At 34.4% G+C, this 20,237-nt stretch overlaps 1 protein-coding gene across 1 annotated transcript in view; it reads left to right on the forward strand.

Annotated features, from left to right (window-relative positions):
• Positions 1-3,006: 3,006 nt before the first annotated feature.
• LOC131164715 (pentatricopeptide repeat-containing protein At1g10910, chloroplastic) overlaps positions 3,007-20,237 on the forward strand; it is a 40,363-nt gene continuing 23,132 nt past the window's right edge. The window contains exons 1-5 of the mRNA XM_058122133.1: positions 3,007-3,075; positions 3,198-3,462; positions 7,985-8,069; positions 9,518-9,781; positions 10,643-10,945. Coding sequence (XP_057978116.1) covers positions 3,206-3,462; positions 7,985-8,069; positions 9,518-9,781; positions 10,643-10,945 — 909 coding nt within the window. The 5' untranslated portion in view covers positions 3,007-3,075; positions 3,198-3,205. The remainder of the gene's footprint in view (positions 3,076-3,197; positions 3,463-7,984; positions 8,070-9,517; positions 9,782-10,642; positions 10,946-20,237) is intronic.

A 20,237-nucleotide genomic window follows, 5' to 3' on the forward strand; every position in this document is an offset into this window, starting at 1 on the left:
TTAAGACCGTGCTTTCAGGCGAACAAGGTGATTGTGCTAACCAACTTAACTCTGAGACAAATCCTTCAACAGCCGGTTTCATTTATATTTTCAAATTTGAAACAAATTTAAAATCTAGTTGAATAGATGCTCATTTTTTAACCTTTAATCAAGTAACAATTGAAAGATATAATTAAAATAATAAAATTACAAATTTACAAAAACATAGTCATAAAATAAGAAATATCATATTATTTTACTTAATTATTAGAATTTTACTTTTTAGGGCAGAAAATAGTCTTATTGTTCATGACAAATGAAAATTAGGAAAAAATTCTTTTATGAATTACTGTTTTTATTTTTAAATATTTAAAGAAAATTTACAAGTATTTTTATTTTAATTAGTTTTAAATTCGCATGGTCATTTTATTTTAATGTAAATTGTATGTATAAAATGAATTATCTACAAAAGTTAACTCTTGATATTGAAGTATTATGGTAGCACATTACCAAAACAACTTAAAATAACTAGGGCATGTGTGGTATTAGTGTCAAAAATTATGCAAATAAAAAGCAAAAACAGAAGACTAAAAACTAGAAACAAAAAACAAAACACCAAAAAGTAGAAACTTGTTTATGTTGATATTCATTAATTATTAATACAAATCAAAAACTTGATTGAACAAATTCTCATTTTTGTCCTTGACTAACCTTTACTTTGCAAAATAATGTCTTGATCTTTCCAAAAAGTGACAAAGACTTAACCGTCATTATTAACTACATCCTGCCTTTTATTTGTCATATGACAATATTGAAACATAATTCATTACTCTAGACTATTAGAGTAGAGCAAGCACAAGGTAAAATGGAGCGGTGTGTAAACCAAAGGATGAAGGGTGCTTGGGGATCAAATTGTTATCAAAATGAATTGACATTACTGTTCTAAAGCTTCTTTGACACCTTTGCACTTCAAAAGCCTTTTTACGGGTCATATGGATTCACAGACACAAACTCAACAGAACCAATATATGGATAGTTAAAATTGCTAAAGAAGTTTTAAAACTTATCCCAACCTTTTGTTTTTGTTTTTTGTTAAAAAGTTTTTTAAATGAAGAGACACTTTGACAAGGGATACATCCCTTCTTTAACCCCATTCAAATATGCATTAATTTATCTGTAAATAGGATACTCCATCGCCACAAGAATATTAGGCTAAAACTCTCTCTCTCTCTCTCTCTCTCTCTCTCTCTCCTATTCTCTTTTTATATATATATATATATATATATTTATATATTATTTAGGAAAATCAATCATACTATTGATCATATTATTGTCATCGTGTCGATAGTAAGAGGTTCACTATGAGGTTAGATTTTATTTTGAAGGGGATTTTGCCAATATCACTCGCACAAAGGGATTTGCCTACCTTTTAGAACAATGACTTAATTCATGACTCACGACTACTTGAATACTTTTCTTTTGTTTTTTTTTTCATTTATTTTATATATTATTAATTATATAAATTAAGCTACACAAGTTTTCAACAAGAAATTCCGTGGGGAAGTGCTTGGACTTCGGAAAAAAAAAAAATCCTCACGAGTATGCCACTTGCATACCTTAGTATTAAGCATCCATTGGCAAGGGATACTAACTTTATCTTCTTTGACTATTGGCATGAAAATAGCCCCTTTAGTTCTCATAAAATGACGTTTGGGAGAATTTCATTCTTGAAAGTCGTACGGAAATATTTTTATTTGTTTTGCATTATAAGAATCTCATAAATATGCACAAAATTTCCATGCCAATGTTTCTAATTAAAATATAATATTCATGCTATTTTAAAATTTTTTACTTTATTAGTAATTATATTTCGAGGAATGCGAATATTATTATCATATTTGATTCTCATGGGAATATAATTCCCACGAAACTTATGCATAGATAAGATGGAAATAGGATGTTGATGTTTCATGCGAATACATACATTCCTACGAATGTGAATATGATTGTGAAATTAGATTCTCATGCTCAAAACAAATATAGTAATGAGATATCATGGATAGCATTTCCAAAAATCTTGGAAAATTTTGTAGAAATGCACCTTAAAAGAGATTTCTCCTTTGTTTTTATTTTTTGTTTTATGTCAAATATGTCAAATTTTATCGCTATATTTATCTTTTATTATTTTCAAAAATTAATAATTGAGGATATAAATGTAAAAAAAAAAAATTCCTTAAAAACATGAGACTATTCAAATTTACTTAAATACTCCTATAACTATCCCTCGCTATTCTCTAATGCTCTTACAATTTATCATAATTATCCTTTTTTAAAAAAATTTAAATTTTGTTTAACTTTTACTTATTTTCTCAAAAAATATATATATAAAATTTGAGAAAAGACATGCATGACCATGGACATCTATACTACTAAAAAAAGGATTTCCCTATTTGGTGTTTTCTTTCTAAAACCCAAAATTAACCTCATAAAAATGTATTTTTTCATTTGTTAAAAAAATGAACACTTAAGGGTATAATATAAAAAAAACATTACAATTCACTTTTAACCATTCCTAAAAAGTTTAAAAATACTTTTCCTTCCGCTTTAATCTTTGTTTACTTTTCAAAATGCCCCTATTTTCTATAATCTATAATCTCTAATAATGCAAAGGAGATTCTTCCTTTGATATTTTTTGTCAAAAATATAAAATTACTACTAATAATTATTTTACAATACTCACTCTTTTAATTACTTTCAATTATTTCAAAAAATTTCCATAATTATTTCAAAATATCCCTATATTTATTTATAACTTTTCAAAATATTTTTATACTATTAATATAATAGAAAGCGACGGAGCACATATATTACGTATGCACATGCCTAATTCATATTAGAATCAATAGAAGAAATAAATTTTTGTTGAATTTAGACTACACATGTCGGTGTTTCTATTTTATAAATTATATATTTATTAAAAATAAATTTTTAAATATTAATAAAGATAAGAATAATTTAAAGCCAGAGAGGCTCTATAATTTGCTTTGAACCAGGTGAGCAAAGCCAGCGTAAGCACCCGGAATCCATTCGGACTTGGTAAGAAGGAAAGACGTCTCCTCTCTCTTCCCGCCCTCTCTCTCTCTCTCTCTCTCTCTCTCTCTCTCTCTCTCTCTCACGTGTGAAGTGTGGGGTGCCGGGTGGGTTGGGTGTTGGAGCAGGAAGATAAATGGAGGTTTGTGCATTCGGGAGTGGGTTTATCCATGTCCTTATCCCTCCGTCGCCCATTGCTTATCCACCTTCTTATCCGACCAGACTCAAGAACTCTCTTCTCATCTCTGCAACTACTGCTCTCTCAGAGTCTCGCGCTGAACCTTCCAACGTTTCTACCGCGTCCCACAACTTTCACCCAATTTCCTACGCAAGAAGACAAGCCATTGTTATTGAAATTCAACAGTCTTCCGACTTGGATTCTGCTCTTTCCAGGTTCTCTTTCTCACACACCCACACACTGGTGTTCTGCTTTTTTCTATTTTCATTTTTTTTATGTGGTTGGTGCGCAATTGTTGCCATTGTCACTTTATCAAGACATTTAACGAGTCTAATTGGTTAAACATGAATGGGAAACTGGAATATCAAGTGGATTTTATAATCTGCCAGAACCGGGAAAATATATTTTCTATCTATATTTGTAATCTCTGCCATTTAGCTTGTTCAGTGAAATCCCAGATTGCAGCTTATGTTTTTTACATGAAGAACTGAAGATGAAACTCTGTAATTTTGTTTTCTGAGCAATCTTAGGGATTTTGCCAAATGACGCATGAATATTAAATTAAAATTTTGCCTGGGTCATGCATTTTGAGGGAGAAATGAGTTCATGTTTCTTTGTGGCCGAGGATTTATGGCTATGGAAAAAGCTTCTTGGCTTTGTTCGACAGTGTGGGGCATGCCCTAACTCCTTGCAAGCCTTTCGGCTGATCACTTTTAGAGTGTTTTTTTTTTTTTTTGGGGAGGTAGAGGGAAGGGCAGGGGGCATGAGGAACTAGTAGGGTAGATACAGGTTAGAATTTGGAGAGAGGTTAGAATATAGAGGTTTTAAAATAATTAAAAATAGGACGAAGTATTTGAAATGTAATTTTAGTCATGTTAAGAGGAATGTTGAAAAGATTAAACCTAATGGTCAAGAAATTAATGTCACTAATAGATTTTGCTGCTTGGATCTATCATGCAAGTCAAAGAAGAAATTGAAGAAGATATAGTAAATAGAGTTAAGTAGGATGAATGAGAAGTGCTTCAGGCATGTTGTGTGATTGTAGAATACTCTTAAAATTGAAAGAAAAGTTCTATGAGATGCTATAAACTTGCTATGTAGTATGGATTGACCCCAATAAGAGAGCACTAAAAAAAAGTTCTTATAGTACTTAACACTTAAAATAAGTACTTATTAAAAAAAAGTGTTGTTTGGCTTACATTTTAATAAGCACTTATTGAAAAGGTGGTACTGTACAACCACTTATATAAGTGATTTTTAAGGGATTTTGAAGAAGCAATCAAAGATTGCTTTTTGGCCACTTTTAAGTGCCACTGTAAAGAGGTGGTGGCATAATTGTAAATGTCAACAAATTTAATGGCAATTTTGTAATTTGAAACATTTCTTCCTCCTTTAAAAATTGTAATGGGGATAAAGCTCCAAGCCTAGATGGTTTTACCATGTCTTTTTTCCAAGCTAATTAGGATCTTTTAAATCTAATATGGGAAACATTTTGGTGATTTTCATACTTTGGGCATATTTGTGGACAACATAAGCTCTTCCTTTGTTTCTGTTAAAGCTTGATATACATTGTTGGCTCACAACCTAATTGCTTAAGCTTTTAGGTAAAGTGGTAATCTAACATGGTATTAGAGTTGGTTACCAGGAGGCCGTGGTTCTAGTCTTATTGCCCGCATTTACCATGTGTGTTTTAAAAAATATTATTATATTCCCTGTAATGGGTGTTATCTATCGCGTGTGTATCTCTCCACGTGCTGTTGGGCTACGCGTGCGGGGGAGTGTTAAAGCTTGATATACATTGTTGGCCCACAACCTAATAGCTTAAGCTTTTAGGTAAAGTGGTAATCTAACAGTTTCTATGGTCCCTAAGAATACTGGCCACTGGGGCTGTTAAAATAATGTTTTTTTTTCCAACAAGCTTGGTGGAATATGTTTATAATCTTTTATCTGAAGTGCTTGCATTCAAGACTCAAAAAAGCAATACAGGAAGTTATCATACAGTACCAACATTCCTTCGTTGGAGGGAGGAAAATCATGGACACTGCCCGTATCACTTTTGAAATTGTGGATTGTCATTCCAGAGCTGGAAAGAGAGTTATTTGCAAACCTGACATGGAAAAACTTTTTACCATGTTTGTTGGGACTTTCTTCTCTATGTCCTCAAAAATGGGCTTTGGGAATTTGTAGTGCAAATTGATTGGACAATGTATTACCATGCTGTTCTTCCCAACTCTAGTTAATGGTCTTCCTTTGATCTTTTTCAGTTCTTCCATGGTTTTGTGGCGAGGAGACCCTTGTATTCTTTGCTTTTTATTGTAGTAATGGAGGTTCTCAGCCTCCTCCTGGAAAATGCCTCTATGGAAAGGCTTCTGAAGCGGTTTTTAGTAAAAGGAAATGGCAGGGAGCTCGAAGCATTTCAGCTTCTGTTTGTGGATGACACCATAATCTTTTGTGAGGCAGAGAGGCTCATCAAATCCTTAACTTGAGGTGCATCCTTCTTTGCTTCAAAGCAAGTTATAAAATTTTGATTTTGACTAAAATTTAGAGGCTTGAAAATTATGGAAATTTGGATGTCGATGTCAATTTCAAATTTGACTTTAAAAAATGATGGAAATATAAAGTGAAGCATGGAATTCTTTATGAGACTTTGGAAACTATTACTAGAAATAATAATGCAAGATTTAAATTAAGATATTATAAATAAAATACACCAAGGACAGGTATACAACATATCAGGTGCAATAATTCTAATATAATAATCATATGTAAAGAAATTTGTAAATAATTCAAATATGATAATTTAATGTTGAATGTTTTTCAAAATATGAAAGTTATTCAGATCCCTTTCAATATAAAAGAAGATACATTAAGAGACATACTTCTCGTGTTACATTTCTTTTGTTATCAAAAGAAGAGAGAGATATCAGTTCTTGTTTTGAATGTCACTTTTATTCATTCTATAGGGAAATTTAAGATCATGCATTGAAGCAATTTCCAAGTTGAAAGTTAACTTGGGAAAAAGCGAGCTTATTCGCATAGGGGATGTGAATAATGGTTTCTTCATCACTGGTATGTGGTATCATGGGCTGCAAACTGGTGGACCTTACCTTTGAACTACTTACGGCTACCCCTTGGTGCAAAGTTCAAGGAAAAGTGTGTCTGGTAGCCTATTGCTAGGAGATTTGAAAAAAAAAAAAGTTGGAAACAAAATTACCCCTTGCTTTGTAGCCTTAAGATTGGAAGACATTTAGAAAAGATTTCTTTGGGAAAGTGTGGGAAAGTGTGTCAAATTCAATTAGTTAAATGGGGAATTGTTTGGAAGCCTATTGAAAGAGGTGGTTTTGGTCTTCAATCTTTCTCGTTTTCCAATGATGCCATCCTTGGAAAATGGCTATGGAGACTCATGAGTGAGCGAGACTTTTCAAGGGAAAGATTATTGCTTCAAAGTATGACCTTGATCACTATTGGTTCACATCCAAAGAGGTAACGAAGTACGGCGGGTAGGTGTCTAGAAAAGGATTAGAAAAGGTTGGGAAGATTTCTTCACTTTCAAGTGTCATCCAATTCAATGTTGGAAATGGTTACAATGTCTTCTTTTGGCACAACACTTGGTGTCATTCATCTCACTTGGTACTCAATTTCCTGCCATTTTCAATTTATCCTGCAATAAAGATCTTTTAGAGAGTGTGTATGCTTATCAATCGGAAAATGGTTCAGCTTGGGACATACCCTTTGTGAGAAATTCCTATGATTGGGACTCTTGCTGATTTTTATGGCTGCTTATGCAGTAAAGTCCCTCATCGTCCAACCTGAATGTGCCTAGGTGGGGGCTCAACAAAAGGGGCAACTTTACGGTTATATCCTTTTATAAGAAGCTGGACAACCCTGCTGAACCCAGGATTAACCTCCACTAGAAGGCTATTCAAGAAACTTCCAGCCCCAATCAAAGTTGTTTTGTTTCTTAGGAGGCGACTCTGGGGAAGAAATTCACTATCAATAACCTTTAGAAGAAGGGGAATAACTTTGGTTGTTAGGTGCCTTTTATGGAAAGATGATACTGCAATCTGCATCATTTGCTTCACTGTCACTGGACTGTTCTGGCCAGCCAGCACTGGGCTATATCATGGTGGGAAAGGAGATAGGGGCCTGGAGGGGTATTCCTACACACAGGAAAAGGAAAAAAAACCCTTATCCTTGATCCCTCTCACTATTCTTTGGTGGTGTGGAGAGAGAAACTCAAGATCCTTTGATGGAATGGGTACGTCTCTCACAAATCTCAAGGATAGATAGCTTATAACTCTTGCTCATTTAGCAGGTTGTATATGCTGGACACCTACACAATTCTTGATTTTTGTAAGTACCTTGGCAAGCAATTGATTTCACACTTTTTTGTACCTGTTAATCTCTTTTTCTTGTACTTGGTGGCACTCCCATGAAGATCTTTCAATGAATTCTCTCATTGCTTGTAAGAAAAAGGAAAATAGATTAGCAATTCGTTATATAAAATTATTTGGTTCTGAAAATCTGAAAAATTAGTGGCTTTCTGAAGATTAGATTGGTTGGTGATTCTTGGTCACAATATCTACGTAATTCAATCTAATTTTTTTTTTCTTTTGTTTGCAATACAAGAATGATATGTTTATTTGGGTCTTCTCTGTTGAAATCTGTATTACATTATGAGATCTAATGTTCTAATCTTGTTAGGTTGAGATAACTGGAAAATTTATTGTTTTACAGGTCAGGAAGGATGCTGAAGGTGCAAGATTTGAATGCTCTTTTGCGCCATTATGGGAAATTAGACAGATGGCAGGATCTTTCTCAGGTCCGCAACTCAATCCATTCAGTGTTTTAATTCAATGTGCTATCGTCGATACTTGTATTTGTTAAGTCTGTTTTTTCTATTTGAAGAATTGGATTGTTCTTTCATATTAACCTCACATCCATATATAAATGCAGAGCAACAATTTACAATAAAGAATGTTTTGCAACATTCTAGGAATGTAATTGTGTACAGAAAAAACCTTCGAAATCTTGCTTAAAAATTTCTATTCATTTCCTTGGCCATATTTGTTTGGGTATAGATGTATGAACCTATTCTTAATGCAAAATTCGACTTTTGAAGGAACTTATTGGGAGAGAATTGGTCTTGGTTAGACAATTATTGTTGAATTGTTTATCATTAAAGAGAATTTTAATGCAATTGCAGGGTTATGAGTGCTTAAATAATCTTTTTCTTATCCACACTCTTTAAGGCCTAGGCACCATGAACCAAAAAGAAAGCTAAAACAGAAATGAAATTTTGAGTTGGAGGGAGCCTTTGAAATTGAATTACCATGTGTTTGATGAGCAAACATGTATGATGAATAAAAATGTGGTAAATTTACTAAGATCTTATTTATAATAGCTTTGAATTGAAAGCATTTTTTTAGTATAAATAAATTAGCTTCGAATATTTAGTTGGTGATTACATTCTTGGAGTTGAGAAGTAATCTTGAACTTAAAATCACTCTTAAGAGGTATGTTGGGTTGTTAAAGATTCCTCCAAAACTTTATTTTGGGTCAAAGGTAACTTCCCATCAAGTGAGTGGCTGGTAACTAATAAGTAATTTTGAATTGTCTCACTTTGGTTTCAAAGCATTTCCAGATGGGCCTTGGCCTACTTGACTGCTTTACTGAAATGAATGATTTGTTAGGATGCTGAAAAGCGAAATGAAGGGTTTGTTATATCTTTCTTTAAATTGTGAAATTGTGATTTTGCAGTTCATTAGACCTTATTATAATGTATTAAACTTCTGGTTGAGTATGGGAAGTATTGGACTAATTTGTCAAGAAATCAATTCCAACTGTTTCCTTCTCTACCTTCCTAACACCTTCAACAACGATAAAGTGAAAAAAAAAATGGAGAAAATTTAGGTTTGGCAGATTGCATAGGGATATGATAAAGTGTTGCAAAAATAGATCATTCATTGAAGAGTATTTGCCATTCCAATGCAAGGAGATTCTATTGCAGGAAAATATAGGTCAATGTATCTTTGACAATTTTTACTCATCCTCCATGAGGGCAAAAAAAGTTGTTGTAATCTCTTGCGCTACAAGTTTTGTGTGTTATTTTCTGTGTATTTTTGTATTTTAACTGCATTGACAGCTTTCTCTTCTTTCCCCATGGATTTTTCTCCACAGATTTCTGAACCTAATTTACTTGTTTTGTTTTAAAGTTCCATCATCTGTCATCACTGATGGTTACTGGCATTTTGGTTGTGATTATTGCAGCTCTTTGAGTGGATGGAAAGGCATGGAAAGATAAGCATCGCCTCTTATAGCAGTTACATAAAGTTAATGGGGAAAAGCATCAATCCAGCTAAGGCCTTAGAAATTTACAATAGCATAGAAGATAAATCAATCAGAAATAATGTCATCGTCTGCAATTCTGTTCTCGGTTGTTTGATCAAGAATAACAAGTTTGAGAGCGGCATCAAATTATTTAATCAAATGAAGCGGAGTGGTATAAGACCAGATGCTGTTACGTACAGTACGGTATTGCAATTTCATCTCATTTTAATTTTGATTATGATTACTCTTAACATCTTAACACTCGGTGGTTGCGCAAATTAACATTGTTATAAGAATCAGCAAAGTTAATAAATGACGTTAAAAGGATTGATATAGGGTTGCTTATATGAATACTCAGCGTTGATTCAATTTACTTCGCTGATAATAACTAAAAGCCTGTTACAACAAGAACGACAACAACAACAACAACAAGCCTTAAGACCCACTAGGTGGGGTCAGCTACATGAATTCTTTTTCTCCTATTCACCTGATTGAGAGCATTTTCCTCTATTAGATTAAGGGCTATTAAATCTTTCCTTACTACCTCATTCCAAGTTATTTAGGCTTACCCCTATCCCTTTTCATGCCAAAGACAATAACTAACTCACTCCTTAAAGTGTTCTATTAGGCTTGTGTTTCAAATGCCCAAACCATCTAAGTAAACCCCTCCCTTATCTTGTCTTTGACCAGTGCTATGTTTAAATTATTGCGTATATGCTCGTTCCTTAGTTTGTATTTCAATGTTATCCCATTTATCCACCTTAAAATTTACATTTCGACAACTTTTACTTTTTGTACATGTTTTTTGGTTGCCTAACATTCTGAACCATAAAGCATAGCCAGCCTTATAGTCATCATATAAAAATTCCCTTTTAATTTTATGGGTATTTTACAATCACACAAATACAACTTTTTTTTAACACTCTAGAAATAAAATGGAACAATCTCACTATATTTTGGCACTTGAGCACTGCCTTAATTTGTTGGAAATTTGAGTTATTGTTGTAAATTATGCTGTTTGCTTCTGGTGGTGGTTTAATTAACTATTGCTTCTATTATGTTTAGCTACTTGCAGGCTGCATGAAAGTCGAACATGGATACTCTAAGGCACTAGAGCTGGTTCAGGAGCTGGAATATAATGGGCTGCGCATGGATAGTGTGATATATGGCACTCTTTTAGCCGTTTGTGCTTCAAATAATCGATCAAAGGAGGCAGAGTGCTACTTTCAACAAATGAAGGATGAGGGTCACACTCCTAATGTTTTCCACTACAGCTCTTTGCTCAATGCTTACTCTACAGATGGAAACTACAGAAAAGCTGAAGCATTGATTGAAGAAATGAAATCTGAGGGGTTAGTACCAAATAAGGTTTGTGCATTTTTGTGCATCTAGTAATTGTACATTTCTCTTATCTTTTTTTGGTTAGATGGTGTGATATAGAATGGAGAAACAGAGAGATAACAGAATGGGAAAGGTATAGAGAAGAGGGAAGAGAACAGAAGAATAAAGAAGGAAGATGAGAAAAGAGGGAGAAACTTTAGGGGAGAAGGAAAGTAAGGGAGAGAATTCAAGACAGGGAATCAATTCTTTGGCTTAATACAATAAGTGCCTAGTCACACTACCAATGCCTAATATTTGTAGGCAAATGAAATCAAAGCTTGAATGAATTTTTCTTAATTCTTTGGATTCTACATTTTAGGATTTTGGTTTCCTGTTTTTATCAATCATATTGAAGATGTAGATAATTTTTCCATTTTTGCTCCATTCATACATATTGTCTGAATATATTTTTTCATATGATTCGTAATAGAGCACAATAGATGTGATGGCACTGTTTTGTCTCACTATAAACTGTTTTATGAACAGTGGCAGGACATGGGTACCTTAAATCATGGTACCTTAAATCATGCATCTTTTTGAAAAAGTAACCTTTGTGACCCTACTTTATTATATTCATGAGGCGATTATCTGTCTAATTAAAAGGGCACAGGCGGGCTCTTATTTATGCATTACTAACACAAATTGCATACCAGGAAAATTTGGAAAATATTACAAGAGTAGAGGAAAACTAAATTCCCCGAGAAATGTTGTTTTTAAGTAAGATTCAGAGTTAGAACTTGCCTAAGGTGACCAAACATTTCTTTGGTTAAGTTTTAATTTTTAAGGCCAGAGATATTTTGGTAATTTTGAGTCATGGATTTGTAACAGTGGACCAATGGTGTATGGATTTTTTTTTCTCTCTCTATTATTTTGGGTTGTTTTATCAAGTCTAGAAGTTCTAGATAGATCCAAATCTTGGTTGACTTCTTGGGGTCCAAGTTCACTTGTTCACAAAGTCTCCTTGGTCACAAAGGAAAGGACTCCATGGGGTGTATGGATCTCTTTAGTAATAAAATGAGTTTGAGAAGTTCCAGCTTTTTGCCATTCCTAGAGGGTGGAATTTTTCCTTCTTCCTAAATGTTGCTTGGACCTGAGGTATGATTGCTTAGGCCAATATCTTTCTCTTCCTTTCATGTTTATGTTTCTCCTATTATTCTCTGCAGCTTGCTGTCAGCTCAATAAACTACTCAAATCCAGTCACCTATAGCGAAAAATCTCACAAGCTGTGGCCATAATTGCCTAGAAATAGTCCTGTTGGTGGAAGATTTTGCATCAGTTGCATAATCCCTAAAATAAGTAGTCCTGAAAACCAAACTCAGTGACTTGATAGGATCGGGTCTTAAATTTTTCCCTTTTTGGTGCAGCAAAGTACATAGGCGCTGATTTTTCACTTCTTCCCTTTGTTCTCCATTTAAGTGTTTCATTTGTTTCTCAAAGTTCACTTTCAAATTCTAAATATAGAAGTGAGATTGCTGGAGAAGCTCTCTATTACGAAGCACAAATTCATTGATAGTTGGGAATGAACTTGGGTTGAAAGTGGAACTCAGCAATTTTCTAGGAGTAGCTTTTAGCTTGCCAGTTTTGGGTGCATAACTAATTGGTTGTTTTCACTTTTTCAATTCTAGAAGTGCCCTAGGGAAAAAAGGCCGTACCCAGTGCACAAGGCTCCCACTTTGAGTGGGGTCTGGGAGAGGTGGATGTCGGCAAGCCTTACCCCCATTTTTGGAGAGGCCGCTCCCAAGTCTTGAACCCGAGACCACCCGTTCCGAGGCGGAGGCACTGGCCATCGCACCAAGGCACGGCCTCTCTAGAAGTGCCCTAGCGCTAATCAAATTTGGGAATTTTCAAGTTCACAATGACTATCTGTCTACTCCTGCTGCATTTTACTGCTAAGATTTGGGAGTGTCTGAATTCTCCTTGAATTTGTGCTATAACTCAGACATAGCGAATGCTCTGGGCTTTATCTTATGTGGATGAAAAATGAGTAGGAATGTTCACTTGTTGCTGAGGGGGAAGATGAAGGATGCCTCAAAAAATAATGGATTGCTGCAATTTTCTTCATGCATTTGGATCTCATGGAAAAGTTCAGCTCTTTAAGTCTAAATTATTGAGTACTTTTTGACCATGAGAACCAAAACTAAATATGATCAGCAGCTTTCCTTCCTCATTGGCTTCATCATCAGGCACCCCCCATTCTCTGATCTTATCATCTTGTAACTTTAACACCCTTCTTTGGTACCTTCCTAAACTTCTCATCATCAGGTGCTTCATAAATGTTTTTGTGGTGCTTTTCTTTGGGGTATGCACAATCTTTTCCATTGATAGCATGGCTCATCAACATGTGCAGATCTATTTCATTCCACTTTGTTTTATTTTTTTTGTCCTTCTCAAAATTTATGAAACTGATACAGGTCATGGAGAAAAAAGTAAATTCTAAAAAAGTAGTACAACAGCATCAACAAGCCAAGCCGGGCAATTTCCTCAGGCAAATTAAGTGCTATTAAATCCTTACTATCTCATTCCAAGTATTTTAGGTCTACTTGTACCACTTTTACTACCTCTGATAGTAAATAATGCACTATTTGGGCTATGTTGCACATGCCCAAACCATTTGAGCTGCCCCTCCCTTTTCTTTTCTTCTACAAGTGAAATGCCTTACATGTTCATTTTTTAATTTATTTTTTAATCTTATACCACTCATCCACCTTAGCATTCTCATTTCGGCAAGATGGAAACTTTTACCTTTGGATATGTTGTTTCTTAGTTGCCCAGCATTATGCATGGATGGTTTCATCATGGTCTTAAATTTCCACAAAATTGTCGAAATTTCCGGTTTCCGTCACCTTTAAAATCAAAATGCAGTCAATTTCTGTCGTACATAATTTCCGTCAAAATCTCAATGAATCATTTGAAATTTATTGAAATCTCGAAATTTTAGAGAAACTTGTTGAAATTTTAACTATAGAATGAAATTTCCTCGAAATTCAAATAAGAGATTTAGGAGTGAAGTGAAATTTCTTGTTTAATTTATTTTGTTATTTTTTTATCAAAACAAAAGATTATTATGAAAGCATTTGAAATTATATGAAAAAAATAAACTTACAACAACATTTTATTTAACCATGCATGTCTAAATTATCATTACTTGTATAATAAACAATATTTAAATTCATATAAATGTTCAATAACATTTTATTTAACCAATCATGTCTAAATTATCATTGTTTGTATAGTAAATAAATTTTAAATTATATATGAATTCATTTGTATTAACTAAATATGTTTAACACGCATTATCTTACAAATATGTTTGATACACATATTATATTACAACTTTTCCACCTCATACATAAATGAGATGTATTTAAATTGTAATATATTAGTACTAAAACTTATATTATTATGCCTATTAACCATTCTAAAGTTTCATAAAAGAATTCCGTGCTTTACTATTGATTTCTGGTGTTTTTTCAAATTGAAATCGAATTTGACATCGAAATCGAAATTTCCATTGAAATTTTCGTACTTTTGGAGCTTCGAAATTTGAGTTGAAATCAAAATTTAAGAATTTGGGTTTTATAACTATCCTATAGAACTTCCCTTTTAAGGGTATTCTACAATCACACACCATGCCTGAAGCACTTCTCCATTTTACCCATCCAACTCTATGTATTACATCTTCTTTGATTTCTCTTTCACCTTGCATAATATATCCAAGGTATTGAAATCTACTACTGCCATTAATTTCTTGACTATCAAGTTTAATATTTTCTCCAATACTCCTCCTACCATGACTGAATTTCTTATATTTTCTCCTATTTCTACTTATCCTAAAACCTCTAGATTCTAAAGCTTCTTTTCATAATTCTAACTTAGATTCTACTCTACCCTTAGTTTCATCAATCAAGACAATATCATTTGCAAACAACATATACCATGGAACCTCATTTTGGATACTTTTAGTAAGTTCATCCATCATTAATGTGAAAGGATAAGGGCTCATAGCAGATCCTTGATGTAAACCTATTTTGATTGGAAATTCCCTAGACTCTACATTCCTTACTCTATCTTATATATCCATTATGACATCGGTATGCCTACTGTATACTTTTTTTTTTTTCCTAAAACCCACCATAGAACTTCCCTAGTTACCCTGTTATAGGCTTTCTCTAAGTCAATAAAATCCATATACAAGTCCCTATTCTTTTCTCCAAAATTTTCTGTTAATCTTCTTAAAAGATTTAATAGATTTTGTAGTCAATCTCCTAGACATAAAACTGAATTGATTTCTTGATTCCCTCGTTTCTATCCTTAGTCTTTGTTTAATTACCCTTTCCTAGGGTTTCTCATAAGTTTTTAATTATGTGATAGTTATTACAATTTTGAATATCTCCTTTATTTTTATTTTTATTTTTATTTTATATTGGTATTAAAGTGCCTTTCGTACATTCATCTATAGCATCTTCTTAGTTTTTATGGTTGTGTTAAATAAACTAGTTGACCATATAATTCTGTTTTCACTTAGGCATTTCCAAACTTCAATTGGGATATCATCGGGTCCTATAGCTTTTCCATTTTTCATCATTTTTTGAAGTAAACTTAACTTCATTAATTCTAATTTTGTGAATTACTCTCAAATTCCTTTTCTTCCTTTGTCAATTCTAAGTTTAAGTCCTCTAGTTGGTTTTCATTAAACAACTTGTAAAGTAACTTTGCCATCTTTCTTTCATGGTGTCTTCTTTGACCAAGACACTATCATCCTCATTTTTTTGTATATTACATTTCCTAAGTTCTTGCTTTTTCTTTTTTGGCTCTAGCAGGATTAAATATGTCTCTTTCCCCTTTTTTGTATTTATTCTAGTGTATAAATTATTATGTGCTCTACATTTAGCTTCACAAACAGCCTTTTTTTTTTTTTTTTTTGCATTTTTTCCCACCTCTTTATGCTTATTAAAGTTTTTCACGTTTCTATATTTTGCCATGTTTTAGTCCAAATTCTTTCATTTTTAATGGTTTTTTGGACATCTTGACCTCACCACCAACTTTCTTTATTGGACGAGAAAAATCTTCTTTTAGATTCACTCAAAATCTCTTCTCTTATGTTTCTAATAGAGCTAGCTATTCTACTTCGCAAAGTGTTTGCATCTACACTATCCTCTATTGTCTGATAACCATCTTTGATAATTTTACCTTTAAATTTTATTATATTTTTTTCCTTTAGCTCCCACCACCTACTTATTTTACATTGATATATGTTACTCTTTTTCTTCCATATTTTAATGCATACATATAACACTAAAATTCTATGTTTTCTAATCAAACTTTCACTCAAAATAACTTTACAATCCTTACACGAAAGATCAAGGTTTTTATTTGGTTGGTTGTTCTTAATAGAGTTAACGACAACAATCGATTGTAGAGTAGGAGACCTTTAAAGAAACTTACTCCTAATATAGGTTTTTTTTGTCATGATAGGTCGGAAACAACGTCTCATTTTGTTTTTGCACTGCTTGTTTGCTTGAAATATATGGAATAAGCTTTTTGGTCATTTGGGAGGAAATTGGGTTTGTCCGAAGTAAGTGAAGGATTTGTTGGCCACTTCTTTTGCTGGTTTTGGTAAAAGGAAGGATACTATTCACAGTTCTGTTGGGGTTATGGATTGAAAGAAATGCTTGTATATTTATGGAAAATAAAAATTGAATGACTCTTTGTTATAGGAGAAGCTCATTATTTGGCCTGGTTTGGTGTGGTTCTGTTGGTTATTTTAAAGGAGCAAGGTCTTTGGATATTGAATGGGATTGGTTGGCTTTGTTAGTTTGAATGTTTGAATTTTTTTTCAATAATTTTTTTTAATTTTCCATTTTTTCCTTTCGTTTGTTTTGGAGGATTTTGTTCCCTTTCTTGCACATTTTTTTTTTCCTTAATAAAGTCATCTTCTTTTGCTATCAAAAAAATATTAATATAATTATAAACTTAAATAATCTACCCTCCTAGTTAAGAAAAAATCTATTTGTTTTTTACCTTGTTCACTCTTGAAGGTTATTAGGTGATCTTCTCTCTTTCTAAAGCATGTATGCATTATAATAAGATCATATGACATGGCAAAGCATAAGATCATCATCAGACTCATCTTTATCTCCTTATCCATGTTCTCCATAGATCCTCTGATAATCTTTATTGTCCTTTCCAATGTGTCCATTCAAATCAACTCCAATGAATAATCTCAATATTTGATATCCCTTATACAATATTATCCATATCTTTCGAAAATTGTCTTTTCATGTTTTTTGCTAAGTGTCTTGGACCGCCAATTTAAACTCAATTGATGGGCCGCGCTGCACTCATCGAGGCTCTCTCTCGACAGAGTCAGCCAACAACTACACATTCAATCCGGCCGTCATGAACACTCGAGAGGTTTTCGAAGCCATCATAGGCATGAAATATCAATTTCAACAATAATGAATTCATGAAGACAAAGATCTTCATACTCAATGACACGTGGAACTAGTTGTTATGTTCAATCAACAAGACAATCACACAAGCCATCATCCGAGTAATTCAACATCTACTATAAAAATCCTTGGCGAGGGCATGTGAAGACATCTCTCCTCCCCATTTAATCGATGTCACACTGTCAACCCCTAACATTCTCCCCCACTCACTCTATTAACAACCTTGTCGATGTATTTGCAAAAAGGCTTCACACTCTTGTTGTTAATGACCTTCTCCATTGACTACATATCTACAAGGTTATACTCTGCATATTTAGTATCTACTCTATATGACTCATCCACGATATGAGGGAACCATGAATACTTACTTGTAAAGAGCTGAAAAGGGACACAAACTCATCCACTCTATGAGATTACGATGACTCTTGACTTGCAAAGAGCTGAAGAGATAAACGAATCATCCACTATCTGAGTTAATTGCTACTACTGATTGGTAAAGAGCTAAATAGGGGTACAACTCATCAACTATGTGGGATAATGACGACAACTAACAGGTTAGGATCTGAAAAAGGATACAACTCATCGGCTATGTGAGGTAACTACGACAAATGACAGGTAAAGAACCGAAAAGATATACGACTCATCCATTCCAGTTGGTTGTCCTTTGGGTATTGAAATCTACCGAAACTCTCATTGTAGCATCGTTCAAGTCGTCAGAGGCTTGCAATTATCTATCTTAACTTGGTCAGAGTGTGCAGCATTCACCCTGCCTACCACTTTTCGTGCGTTTAGCGTGTCACACTGCTTACTTTCCTAGGTACTTGGCGGGAACCATTATTCTATCTTTGCCATACCAACTGAAGCATGCATCTTTTACCCTACCAACCCTTTCGCGCTTGGTGTGACACCCTACCTACTTTCCTAGGCACTTGGTGTGAACCATTACCCTTTCTCTACCATGTTGACTTACGGAGCATGCAACGTTCACATTGCCTTCCCTTTTGCACTTTTGTGTGGCACCTTGCCTACTTTCTTGGGTGTTTGGTGTGAACCATTATCTTCTCTCTGTAGTCTTACTAGAAGTCCTCTGCTCACTTACCCATCAAATTGTCATGGATTCTTTTCCCATCCTCTGTACGCGCAATATAGCAACGATCTCAATTAACTTCCATAGAGGGCGGCCTCAAGCTCTATTGGCCCAAACCCATGGAATTCTAGATTGCATCTGACCTCAATGTCTTTTAGCCAATTCAAGGCTTCTATCAGTTCAATATTCTCTGACAAACCTCAAGCTCTATTGGTTTGTTTCCTGCAGGGAGGCCTCAAGCTCTATTGCTTCTACCCTTTGGGACAATGAATGGCATCACGCCCTCGATATGATCCAGCCTACTCAAGGCTTCCAATAACTCAATATTCTCTGGCAGACCTTAAGCTCTCCTCAAGCTCTATTGGTCTGCTTTCCGTAGGGAGGCCTCAAGCTCCATTGGCACTACCCCTTGGGATGATGGATGGCATGCCCTTGATAAGGTTCCGACTGCTCAATCCTCCTTTCGAATACCACAAGCTCTGTTTGACTTTCTCCTTCATGAGATGGGAGATGGCATCATGCCCTCAATGTATTTCAACCGATTTTTGAGGCTTCCAACTACTCTATACTAGGGATTTTCATACATGGAGTGACTTACTCAAGTTCCACAATTCTATTTTCAAAATCGATTCTCTTTGGCGGCCTCAAATTCTATTGGCACGCCTTTCATTTGACTCATCCCTTGCCTTACATACCTCCACATTGTTCTGTTTTACAAAATTTTAAATTCTCATTTTCCAACTCATAGTGTTCACGCCCACTGGGCTCATGTTCACCGTGCTCTGATACTAACTGTCACAAACCGCCAATTTAAACTCAATTAACAGGCCGTGCGGCACTCGTCGAGCCTCTCCCTCGACAGAGTCAGCCAACAACTACACATTCAATCTGGTTGTCATGAACACTCGAGAGGTTTTTGAAGCCATCAGAGGCATGAAATATCAGTTCCAACAATAATGTATTCATGAAGACAAACGACCTTCATACTCAATGACATGTGGAACTAGTTGTTATATTCAATCAACAAGACAACCACACAAGCCATCATCCGAGTAATTCAACATCTAGTATAAAAATCCCTGGCGAGGGCATGTGAAGACATCTCTCCTCCCCATTTAACTGAGGTCACACTGTCAACCCCTAACACTAAGCTTATTTAAGGTGCATAGGCACTAATGATGTTAATTATTTCTTGACCTTAGACCATCTTGATTTTTGTGACTCACCCTTGCTCTTTTAACATCAATCACACTATCTTTTAGGTCTTCGACTACAATGATTCCTAGCCTATATTTTTTCTTTTCTAGTGCAACATAGTAAAATCGTGATTTTTTTAGTTTCTTTAGCTTTCTCTCCTAACCACCTAGTTTCTTGAAAGGAAGATGTTAATATTTCTTCCAATCATTGTGCCAACTATTTCCATCCTTTTATATGTCAGTGTCCCTATGTTTCAATTTGCTAATCTAGCCCTAGTCTCTAAAACTATCTTCTTTACCCGCCCAAGCCTAGAATGATGCAGGAACCCTTACATATCTAGGTGGCGACATGGCGTGTTGCTTTGGCACTAAAACCTTGCCCACCCTTGCCCATTTTTCGCTATACTAGTGTTGTATAAGTGCAATGCATCGCTCATAGGGGATGTTCCATCAAATAATTGTTAAGGATTCATATCATATAGATCTGACAAGTTTATGCTAGCTGTCAACTACCTAATGCAACCCTCCTTATTTACCAGGCTTGG

This window comes from Malania oleifera, chromosome 9 (genome assembly GCF_029873635.1).
Source record: "Malania oleifera isolate guangnan ecotype guangnan chromosome 9, ASM2987363v1, whole genome shotgun sequence".
Taxonomy (NCBI): Eukaryota; Viridiplantae; Streptophyta; class Magnoliopsida; order Santalales; family Ximeniaceae; genus Malania; species Malania oleifera.